The sequence below is a fragment of the Peromyscus maniculatus genome, chromosome 22 (genome assembly GCF_049852395.1).
Source record: "Peromyscus maniculatus bairdii isolate BWxNUB_F1_BW_parent chromosome 22, HU_Pman_BW_mat_3.1, whole genome shotgun sequence".
NCBI classification, from domain to species: domain Eukaryota; kingdom Metazoa; phylum Chordata; class Mammalia; order Rodentia; family Cricetidae; genus Peromyscus; species Peromyscus maniculatus.
In genome coordinates this window covers 16,370,869-16,382,981 of record NC_134873.1, presented here as the reverse complement: position 1 = coordinate 16,382,981, position 12,113 = coordinate 16,370,869, and the positions used below count along the sequence as shown (strand labels likewise).

The following is a 12,113-nucleotide window of genomic DNA, read 5'->3' as shown; positions in this document are numbered from 1 at the left end:
GTTCAAAGTCATCCTGGTCTACAGAGCGAGTTCCAGGACAGCCAGGGCTACATAGAGACCCTGTCTACAGAGAGACCCTATGTTGAAAAGCAAAACAAGTTCATGCTACTATACTATCATAGAGTAATACTTTCCAGAGCTCATACCGCCAAGAAATTATGGTCAAATCAGCTTCTGAAATTTGCACTTCCAGAACCAGTAACTTCCTTAATTACTTTCCAAACAATCATTGAATTTCTAAGACCAGTTTTGGCCTAAAGTGCTTGATGCACAAGCAGAAGGACCTTTGTGCAGATTCCCAGCATCCAGTACAAAGCCAGCCTGGCACAGGGGAAGCCCAGCAGCGGGGAAACTGACAGGAGGATCTTAGGGCTTGCTGGCCAGTCATTCTGACCAATCGGCGAGCTCAGGGTTCAATCAGAGAACCCATTTCAAAAAGTGAAAAGGTGAAGCAAGCGCAACAGAGTCACACCTGACCTCATCCTCTGGCCTCCACCTTCACTACACACACACACACACACACACACACACACACACACACACACACACACACACACACTACTCAATTATCCAAACAGCTAATATTTATTATTAAGTAAAATCTGATCCCAATTTACTTTGTAATACTCAGAAAGCAAATGAGAAGTGTGTTCTATATAAAGAGAGCTCATTGTACTACCTGTCTTCATTATGCATCCCCTACCTCCTTTAGGTGCTTAGCACTTACTGGCAAAAAAGCATAGACCCCTGCCCCATGTAACTTATTATTTAAATGATCTTAGATCCACTTTTTTGCTGTTGTTTGTGAATGGTCTTGCTATTTGAACCTGTGGTCCTCCTGCCTCAGCCTCTCAGTTTTGGAATTAGAGGCATGAGCCACCACATCACACTCAACTGTGACTTGAGATTCACTTTGCAGTTGGCTAAATGTGAAACATACTAGTAATGTTTTTGCAACAGTTTCAATAAATCCAATCATAAAAACATACATACTCTCTAATATGAACATGTAAGAACTGAAAGTATACAGAACAGCACGAACAATGGTCCTGGTGAGCACTCTCACAACCATTAACCTATAAAATGCTTCTTCAGAGTCAGCCAGTAACGACCAGCCGGGCGGCGGTGGCACACGCCTTTAATCCCAGCACTCAGGAGACAGAGGCAGGCGGATCTCTGTGAGTTCGAGGCCAACCTGGGCTACAGAGTGAGATCCAGGAAAGGCTCCAAAGCTACACAGGAAAACCCTGTCACGAAGAAAAGAAAAACAAACAAACAAACAAAGAGCTAATGACCATGCTTGGAACATGAGGGCTGCCTTACTTGTGGCCTGGTCCTTCAGTAGGCTTGAAAGGTGACTACTTCACAGTTGCAGGTGTGGAGGCTCACCTTGTATCACAGTGGTGAATGCCCACCCAGAGGAGGAGACAGGACTCTGGCCCACTAATAATACCTAATAGTTTAACTGTCCTAAAAGTGATAAACATTCAAAGTATCTCTAGCTATCTGTATATCAATTGGCTACTTTTCTGTTGTTTAGACATACACTATCACTATAGTGGCCAGTAGTCACATCTAGCAACCAAACAACTGAAATATGCTAATATAAATTGAGATGAGTGGCCCATACAGCTCCCACACTAGAGGAAAACAATGTAAAATATCTCTGTTTAAAACAGGCTGCATAAAAGTACATCTTTGATGAGTTAAAGCACATTATTAAATTTTTCCTTTGTGACTACCAAAGCTTAATTACATGGGTAGCTCACATTTCTTTCAGACAGCACTCTTTTAAGACAGTAGAAGAATTAGAAATCTCTGCACACATGAATGTGTTTGAGCTGGACTCTTGAATTGTCAGAATTGTGTTCATTTTCTCAGGCTACTTTATTCAACATCTCATATCAAAACATCAGATGTTTTTATATCAAGATGTGTAAAAGTCAGAGGTTACAGTAAAATTATTTAGCAAAGCATCAACAAATATTTAAGTGGCCATTATGTACAGGACACATTCAATCCATAAAGCAACACATTCTGCCACACACCAGTAGCCCAAAGGCCATAAATTCTGCACAAATCTGTACTGTGCTCCTACAAAATACCTGGCCCTGTTGCTAAGTGCTTTGCTCTCCACGACCTATAAAATCCTCGCATCATACATGGTAGATACTTTGACACAGTTTAATACTATTTTAAGACATTGTAGCCGAAGTTGCAGTTAGTAACCTGTGGAGCCAGGATTCCGACACAACAGGTTACATTTGAAACAACAAAGATGGATGGATCAGGACTGGAGATGTAGCTTAGCAGCTTGCCAAGCATGGGGCTTCTTCAATCTCCAGTACCTGGAGGCAGAGAGCTGGAGAGCTGAGGATCACCTTTCACCTAAAAACTTGGCTTCCTACTTTCCACCTCACCCTTCCCAATGGCAGGGTTTCAAAACCTGACCACACATTAAATTCTCTCTCAGAAAGGCTGACCCCCACTCTGACCCAATTCATACTTGTCTTTCAGGCTTCGTTTTAAACTGTCCACGCAAAGCTACTCAGATTCCCCATAATTCCTTCCTCTCCTCACTGGAGAGCTTTGCACACTACTGTGACGGTCTTCATCACAACAGTCAAGGGGTCTATTGTATCCACCACTTATTCCCAATACCTGTAACAGTGCCTAGCGTTGGGTGCTCAATAAATATTTGCTGATCGAACCACCTGACTCACCCAGGTACACCTCAAGGCAAACCCGGGGCCCTAAGCGCTAACCCACAAAGCAGAGGGCGAGTTTAAGCTTCCTGACATTTTGACAGTCCCTCCCACCAGTAAGGCAAAGCAACCTATTTTAAATAAAAACGTGTTCACTTTCGTGTCAGTATAACTGGTTTTATACGAAGAAGTTTAAGTTACTGATAAACACCTGTCACGAGGAAATCCAAGTCGATTTCAGTAATAGTACAAATTGGTTAAAACCAGTTTGATTTTCACAATTCTTAAGAGCTGAAAAACCACTACAGCTGCTTCTCTAAGTAATCTCATCATGAAATGAGTTACATTGACCACAAGTTTTCCTGCACTGCCCTAATACTGAAGCTGAGGTCCTCCAAACATGATAACAGACACAGGATACTTTAAAAAAACTGGGGGCGGCAGTGGGGAGGGGATGTTTCGTGTACAGTTATTTTGAGAAAATTAATACTGGTGCCGGAGTCAAGACGACTTTCTTGGAACCTTCCCTTTTCATTTCCGAAACAGGAAACCCATTTAAAAGGTCAACCTCCCCCTCTCAGCTTTTACTTCACACCAAGTAATTCCTAAATATGTGGTAGAAGTACATCAGGAGTCCTTAGGGCCATGACCGGCGAAACATTTCCCAAACACGAGAACTCGACTTGATTCCATCGGATGGGAAGACAGAAACCGACCACCTCCCTCGGACTCCTGCTTCTGTTGAGGCCCTGAAAAAGCACTGTGAGCCAATCACGCCAGATTCCCACCCCAAGCACGAAGAGCCTCCAATTGTTCGACACATCAATGGTTTAGTCAAGAGAGCCAACTCACTCCCCCCACCCTCATTTTCCTTAATGATTCTGCAACTCTCAAGTTTACTCCAAGTTACAGCCAGATGGAATATTCTCTACGGCCCCGCATATAAATTCAGGCCTTGACCACACCAGCCAGTTAATGCTTCGGTCCCAACCACTAAAATAGGCCTATTACAAACATCGCATCCAGTAACTTCACCCGGCTATGGAAAGGCCAGTCAAGTTACTTCAAGAAACAGGATTCTGGAACGCTGCTAAATGCTGCCTATTTTGTGCCAGCAGGCAGCGAACGGAGAAGGAGACTTGAAAAGCAAAGACCGGATGGAAGGCATGGGAAGACCCCGCCCCAGCTAAGCGCTATTCCGATTCCAACAGTAACTTGGGTCTGTCGTCTGGAATCGGAATCACTGGAACAAAGGCGTAAATTCCGGGAAGCAAGATGTCTCGGGTAAAAGGGAAAGGCTCGCGGCGGCAGAGCCCCCCGACACCATCCTCCCACGGGTCTTACCTATGGTGGAAATAAAGGTGGTATTGAAGGCATCATCCGAAAAACGAAAAAGGACGCAGGTCTTGCCCACTCCCGAGTCCCCGATCAGGAGCAGCTTGAAAAGCAGGTCGTACGTCTTCTTCGCCATTGGGAGGAGCGGCTCGGGCGCTCGCCGCCGCCGCCGCCGGTAGTAGCCCCAAGGGATCGGTGCTGCTCACCACCGCCAAACTCCTCGCCCGGGCGTCCTGGGGCCGCAGCAGCGGGGAAGCGGATGCCAGGGAGGAAGCTGCTCTCGAGGCGGAGCGGGAGACCTTCCGAACGGCCTCGTCGAGGAAGCCCCGACGGTGGCGGCGCCCGTGCCTCCGAGGGGCGGCGCCCGCGGCTCCGCAGCCTCTCCCAGCCGCTCCGCCCGGTTCCGGGGAGTCGGTCGGGACAAAATGGCCTCCCCTCCCCCCCTCAGCGCGGCTCGGCCGGGACGCTCCCACGGGCGGGCGAGCGAGCTCGACGTCGAGGGAGCGCGGCGGGCTGGGACACGGCCTCCGCCCGGAGCACCGACCCCGCGCTTCGGACCCGGGCGAGGGCGGCCAAGGAGGTCTCGCGAGCCGGCGAGCCCCTGCTACATAACCCCAGGAAGCCGAGCCGCCCCGGCCAGAGCCACCTTTTTCTCCCGTGCCCTCTCACGCCGGCGTGCGCGCTGCCTGAGACGCACGCAAGGACGTACAACCCGCCCTTCTCTCGCGCCCTCGCCCCTGCGGCCCGCTTCCGCGCACGCGCGCGCGAGGGCATGCAGGGCACGCGGAGGTGGGGCCAGAGAGGGCGAGGCCGCGGGCGCGCTCCCTGCGGCCTTCTGATTGGGTCTGCCGCTGACGGACACGCCCCGCGGCGGGTGGGGGCGCGGCCTGGGAACGGCGCAGGCGCACTACGGCCCTGTAGCCCCTGGCCGTTCCCCCCGCCCCCGACGCACACACACCTTGCCTTTTCCGGGGCGCCCTGCTGATTGCTGGGATCCTCTGCTCCCCTTCGGTCTCTCCTGTTGTGGAGCTAAGGATGTTGGCTCAGCGACGGGCGTGGGTGGCCACGCGTCCCTGTGTGTGTGTGTGTAGATCGCAGATGAGAGAAAGGAGTGTCCTGGGCCATTCAAGAACCTCCTTACTAAAACCCGTGGTGACATCGCGGCCTCCTTAAGGAGCTAGAGTTCGAGAGGAGCCGGAATTCCAAACTGAAAAATCGCAGCGCCCCTGGGATCGGAATGATGTCATCGGCCTGAGGAACCCCGGGTGCGGGGAGAACCTCCCTGCGAATGGAAGCCTCGCTGCTCCAGGCCTAAACAGCCCTTGGAATCCCCGGGAACCGGAGCGCTCTAGACAAGAGAAGGCGGTGGGGCCCGGGTCGCGGTTGCCAAAGTTGTAGCACTAAGTCGAAAATCCAAAAGCCTGCCCCATCCCAACCGGTGGCTTTCTTACTGTTCACTTGTTTGTGGGGTTGGTTATTTTGTTGCAAAGTCTGGCTATGAACCCCATGCTGACCTCCAGTTCATGATTCTCCAGTCTCAGCTTCCCGAGTGCTTCTCTGGTGGGCTTGCACCACCAAACCCGTGCCGTGTTTTTTCATCTGCCTTACTCCCTTCTTCCCTCTCTCCCTGTCTGTCTTATTTACACTTCCCTTTTCTAGTCTTCCTTTTCTGTAGTCGAAATAGCCACGTCTCTAACCTACCTTTCTCAGTATGTTCCATCACTCCGGCACATGCAGGATGTGATGGTAGAATGGTCAAACCTGGTGAGCTGGTTCAACCTGGGACATCTACAAACCAATAAAGAGATTTTCTTTTTTTTTTTTTTTAAAGATTTATTTATTTATTATGTAGACAGGAGAGGGTGCCAGATCTCATTACAGATGGTTGTGAGCCACCATGTGGGTACTGGGAATTGAACTCAGGACCTCTGGAAGAGCAGTCAGTGCTCTTAACCTCTGAGCCATCTCTCCAGCCCCAAGAGATTTTCTTAAAGAGAAGTAAAAGCTACACGTTAACGCACATCTCAACCATCACCAAAATGTGCATTTCATGTGTAACCTAAATAAGCCTTTGATCATGTTCTTTTGTGACCATCTCATCTCAGTGGTGGTCATGTTCTTAAAAAGATTTTTCGCTGGACAGCGGCGGCGCATGCCTTTAAATTCCAGCACTCCGGGAACAGAGCCAGGTGGATCTCTTGAGTTTGAGGCCAGCCTGGTCTACAGAGTGAGATCCATGACAGGCACTAAAACTATACAGAGAAACCCTGTCTCGAAAAACCAAAGAAAAAGATCTGTCTTCCTTCTAAATACCCCTAAAGCTTTGGACATGTTTGCGTTCTCTAAACCATCTCCCTCCAGTTGATTCACTGATTGGTCTTAGTTTTATCATTAAACTATATCCTGTGAATCATTCTTCCTCCAGTTGGGAATGTCTTACGATAGCTTAGGTCAACAATTCTATGTAAATGGCAGGTAAGCGCTGGCCTTGGGGATTTGTCATTCAGTCATAATTCTGAGCACCCCAGAAAAACCCTCAAGGAGCTGGGGATATAGCTCACTGTGTAGAGAGACTGCTTAGTATAAATGAAGCTCTCCGGGTTCAACAATCTCCTGTTTTCCCCCTCCCAGATCCTGAGTTTGCTCGTGTATGCTGCCACACCCGCTTGAATGTTACTGGCTTTGTTTTTATGGTAGCTGAATTTAGAAAGCAATGCCATCACATAAGTTTGGGAAGTAATGCACGGCTAAAAATAATTATTTTTTAAAAAGGTTTCATTCTATATCCCAGTTGTTTTCAAAATCCATAGTCTGAAATTTTCCAGATTATTTGGTTTATTAATATTAATAATTATTAACAGTTGTTTTTATTCTTTGTTTGTTTGTTTGGTTTGGTTTTTCAAGACGGCTTCTCTGTGTAGCTTTGGTGCATTTCCTGGAACTCACTCTGTAGGCCAGACTGGCCTCAAACTCACAGAGATCCACTTACCTATGCCTCCCAAGTGCTGGGATTAAAGGCATATGCCACCACCACCCGGCTCTGTTTTTATTTTATTTTATTTTTTAATTAATTAATTTATTTATTTATTTTTGGTTTTTTCGAGACAGGGTTTCTCTGCGTAGCTTTGTGCCTTTCCTGGATCTCGCTCTGTAGACCAGGCTGGCCTCAAACTCACAAAGATCCACCTGCCTCTGCCTCCCAAGCGCTGGGATTAAAGGCGTGCGCCACCGCCACCGCCGCCACCCACCCCCCACCCCCAGCTGTTTTTATTCTTAAATCAAGATCATGGACTATTAGAACTGTCCCATCTTAGAGATCATAGTTTTGTTTGGATGTGGTACACATGTCTGTAATCCTAACGTGTAGGAGGCGGAGGCACAGGGGTCAGCTGATCCAAGCCAAATTCTGGCAGTTATTGAGCTGTAGACCCTGTCTGTCTCACTCACCCTATCCCACCCCAGCCTCACAAAACTAAAAAAGGAATTGACTCTTTACCTGGTGGGAATTGAACCCTTCTCTCCATGGTAGGCAGGAGATTCCCCAACCTCTTTCTCTTGCTCTGTGTGTGTGTGTGTGTGTATGTGTGTGTGTGTGTGTGTGATCTCTACTCCTTGGTCACTTTGTTCTTCATAAGAATGGCATTTTTGCTTGAAAGGTGGGTCAGCCTTGCTGCGTTATCACCTGACTGTAAAACCTGCTTCTTCCGGTCTCTAGGACTTTGCCTATTTACTACTGTCCATTTCCTGTGCTCACACCCACAATCTTCTGCAGGGACTTCCCTGGGGAAGGTTTCCATTAGACTGACCTGATTGCCAGGAGGTCACCACTGTTGTCATTGCCTGCCTACCCGATGGCAGCTGGCGTTGAAGAGACTGCGGGTCCAGTGAACTAACTACCCTAGCCCCTCCATCTCTCTAGAAAGCAGGAAGAGTTCTCTTTCCCCAGTTATTATTTTATCTTCCGGATTTCAAGGTTAGTGTGATGTAGTTTTCTCCTTGTAAAAGGTACCTCAAATCACTTGCTAGCCCTTCAGCCTTGAGCTTAACTGTTCTCACCATAGCAACTCCTGCTGTTAAGTAGTTTGTGGACCCTCTGAACTCCTTTAGTATTTCTCAAAATCAGTTGTATTGTGGGGTGTGGTGGTATAGCCTATCTAATACCAGTGCTTCGGAGGCACAGGCAGGAAGGTCAGGGTAAGTTCAAGTTCAAGATGGAGACCAGCCAGGGCTGCATAGTGACACTCTATTTCAAAGAACAAGAAATAGATTACATTTTTAATTTATTAACTTCACAATTCATAAATATTTATTTTAGAAATGCCATGGTGGCTCATGCCTGCAATGCTCACTCAAGAGGCTAAAGATGGCTGATCTCTGCCAGTTCTAGGTCAGCCGGGGCTACATAGTGAGACCCTGTACCCCCACCAAAAAAAAGTCACAAAAAGTTTTTTGGTTTTTCAAGACAGAGTTTCTCTGTGTAACAGCCCTGACTGTCCTGGAACTGGATTTGTAGACCAGGCTGGCCTTAAACTCACAGAGATCTGCCTATCTCTACCTCCTGAATGCTAGGATTAAAAGACATGCACCATCACAGCCCAGATTATTTTCAGATTTTTTTTTATAATAAAGCTTGTTTAAAAAAAAAAAAAAAGGACTTAAAGAGCAAGTGGAAAAAATAACACATTTTGAATAATTTTTTTTCATCCCTTAAAATATTAATTTTAGGACCTACATGAAGAACTCAACTCCACTGAAAGGTTTATTTATCTTGTTAACAAGATCAATGTTAGCCAGGCGGTGGTGACGAAGGCCTTTAATCCCAGCACTCGGGAGGCAGAGGCAGGCGGATCTCTGTGAGTTCGAGGCCAGCCTGGTCTACAGAGTGAGTTCCAGGAAAGGCACAAAGCTACACAGAGAAACCCTGTCTCGAAAAACCAAAAAAAAAAAAAAAATCAGTGTTAAGGCTCATTAGGCAACTGTGATTCGGCAGAATGCACTAACTTGCAGCCAGACAATATATCTTCCAGAACTAGCTTGCAGCGACTGACTCTGTAATAAGGGACGACTCATTTAACCTCATTCAGCCTATTCCACTCATGTACCAAAGGGCATTTTACTCACAAGATTGTTTCAAAATTAAATAAGATGATGCCTGCTAATATGCTTAGTATGGGCAGAAGAGCACACAAAGGTAAGTTCTTTCTGTCATATTAAGAAGCAATGAGTTATAAAAAGGAGCAAAAACATTACATTGTTAGAAAACATGAATTATTGCCCAATGGTGCTGGCAGAGTTGGCTCATGCTTTTAAACCCAGCACTCCAGAGGCAGAGGCAGTCATATTTCTGTGAGTTAGAGGACAGCCTGGTCTACAGAGTGAGTTCCAGAACAGTCAAGATTACACAGAGAAACTCTGTCTTGGAAAAAAGAAAAAAAAAAGAAAAAAGAAAAAAGAAAGGGAGGGAGGGAGGGAAGGAAGGAGGAAAGGAAAGGAAAGGAAAAAAAGAAGAAAAAATTATCAGAGCAACAAGCCATCTAGGAGGAAAAATAGTCACAGGAACTTGAACTAAAAATAGAAATGTGGGCTGGGGGAGGGGATCGGAGAGCCGGCTCAGCAGTTAAGAGTGCCTCCTGCTCTTCAGAAGACCAAGGTTTGGTTCTTAGTGCCTCTATCTGGTAGTTCACAACTGCCTGTAACTCCAGTTCCGGACGAGCTGATGCTCCCTGACTTCTACGGGCCCCTGCGTGCCCATGGTGGACATAACTCATCCAGGCATACACACATACATATAAATAAAAAAAAAATTGGTTTTGTTTTGGTTTTCTTTGTTTGGTTTTGGTTTTCTGAGACAGGGTTTTGAAATGGTCAGAAGAGGAAGAAATGAAAGGTTAGGAGGAGAGGGAGAGGAGAGAAACTTAACTGACTTGATTTGCAAAGATTTCCTAATAGTAAGAGTATCGATGAGACCAGAGGAAAGAAAGTCAGGGTCTGAGGGCAGCAACCTCCCAACCCCCAGGAGAAGTGCCTACACTACAGACCTCAGCAGTTCTCTGTGCTTCTGTCAGGGCCTTGGGCCAGCCGGGTGGCTCAGTGGGTAACTGAGCTTGCTACTCAAACCTGATGACCTGAGTCCTCAGAACCCGAGTAAACTGAGTCCACAAAGTTGTCCTCAGACTTCCACGTGTGTCATGATCACACATAGACACCGGCAGGCTCTAGCACACACACACACACACACACACACACACACACACACACACACACACACACACACACACACCATGACCCTGGGTTTTCTAGACCTAGGGTTCTATTTTTAGATTATTCTGTTGAAAGGAGACCTTGAGTAAGTTCCCAGCCTCTAATCCTTTTTCTCCATCTGTGAGTGAAACAATTGCAGGATTGTGTGAGGATTAAATGAGAGGCAGTGTTTCGCTCAGAAATGTTTTTATGTTGTTACTGTTCTTGTTTGGGGTTTGTTTTCTTTGTTTCATGCGGAGGATTAAACTCCAGGCCACAATAACATTAGGCAAGAGGTCTACCACTGAGCTACATCCCAGCCCTCAAAAAAAAAAAAAAAAAAAAGTTCTATTTTAGCATTGTTGATTTAGAAAAATGTAATCTAGAAGGGCACCGCTATTTGGGGGTTTGTTGCTGTGGTCATCATCATCACTGTTTTTGAGACACAATCTCATTCATGCATCTAAGAGTGACCTCAACTCATTATGTAGCTGAGGCTAGCCTAGGCCTTCCAACCCTCCTACCCTCACCTCCTGAGTACAGAGATGACAAGCCTACCCCATCATGCCTAGCCAGCTAGTTATTAAAATAATTATTGAGCTGGCGAGATGGCACATCAGGCACTTGCCACCGCGTCTGATGACCTAAGTTCGATCCCCCGAAAGTTGTCCTCTTTGACCATACACATGAATAAATAGAATTCAAAAGATTTTTTTACTAAGTAGTCACTGCTCTATCTCTGTCACTGAGACGAGGCAAAGCACCAAGATACTTCAAACATGGTCTACAACCAGAAGCTGTGCATGGTCAATGTCTGGATAGGTCAATGCCACAGAGCTATAAGGCTTACCCTCCTTGGTTCCGGAGAACCTGGCGTGTTTATGGTGACATAAATTTCTTTTATGCCTAATGACTACATAACTTAAGAAAAGTTATGCAATGGGCTGGAGAGATAGCTCCGAGGTTAAGAGCACTGGCTGCTCTTCCAGAGGACCTGGGTTCAACTCCCAGCAATGGCAGCTCACAGATGTCTGTAACTCCAGTCCCAGGAGCTCTGGTTCCTGCATATAAACATACTTGCAGGCAAAGCACTAATGTATATAAATAAAAATTATTAAAAAAAAAAAAAGAAAAGTTATGCAAACTTAAAACAGGACAGATTTCTTTGCTCATGAGAGCCCACACCACACTGCATGGGCCTGTATGTTCCTGAAGTATGGTGCTCAGTGTTCTGGAGACAGCTGTCAGCTCTTGTCCTGCCCTGTCTGCTCCCAGCTCTTTGGAAGAAGCAGTGGGTTATTTGCAGCTGCCCCACCCCTTTCCTGGAGCCAGGGACAGAAGAGAAAGAAGTACAGAATAGCAAAAGTCCTCGTGTTACATGCCAATAGAGTCTGGCGCTGCCAAACAGTGTCTGAGAGCAGTTGCCCCTATTGTCCTAAATATCCCAAAAGAGCCCAGGCTGGTTCTCCCCCCCCCCCTTGATATATTTTTATTCTATGTGCACTGGTGTTTTGCCTGCATGTATGTCTGTGGGAGGGTATCAGATCTCTTGGAACTGGAGTTGCAGACAGTTGTGAGCTGTCATGTAGGTGCTGGGAATTGAACCCAGGTCCTCTGGAAGAGCGGCCAGTGTTCTTAACTGCTGAGCCATCTCTCCAGGCCCCCAAGACTAGTTCTTGATCATGTTTGTGCACTCTGGGTTCTAGTGCCTTCTGCCAGTCTCTGGGTGCTGCTATCCACAAGGAAGATTTGCCCAGTGCTCTTACCAGCCAAATGGGGATAATATTTCTTTGCCTCCAATGCCATTTCCCACGTTCACATTCCCACTGTGTG

General features: G+C 46.8%; 1 protein-coding gene across 1 annotated transcript in view; it reads right to left on the bottom strand.

Annotated features, from left to right (window-relative positions):
• Rab10 (RAB10, member RAS oncogene family) overlaps window positions 1-4,184 on the bottom strand; it is a 53,206-nt gene extending 49,022 nt beyond the window's left edge. The window contains exon 1 of the mRNA XM_006994284.4: window positions 4,050-4,184. Within this exon, the coding sequence (XP_006994346.1) occupies window positions 4,050-4,176 (127 nt within the window). The 5' untranslated portion in view covers window positions 4,177-4,184. The remainder of the gene's footprint in view (window positions 1-4,049) is intronic.
• Between the last annotated feature and the right edge of the window lie 7,929 nt (window positions 4,185-12,113).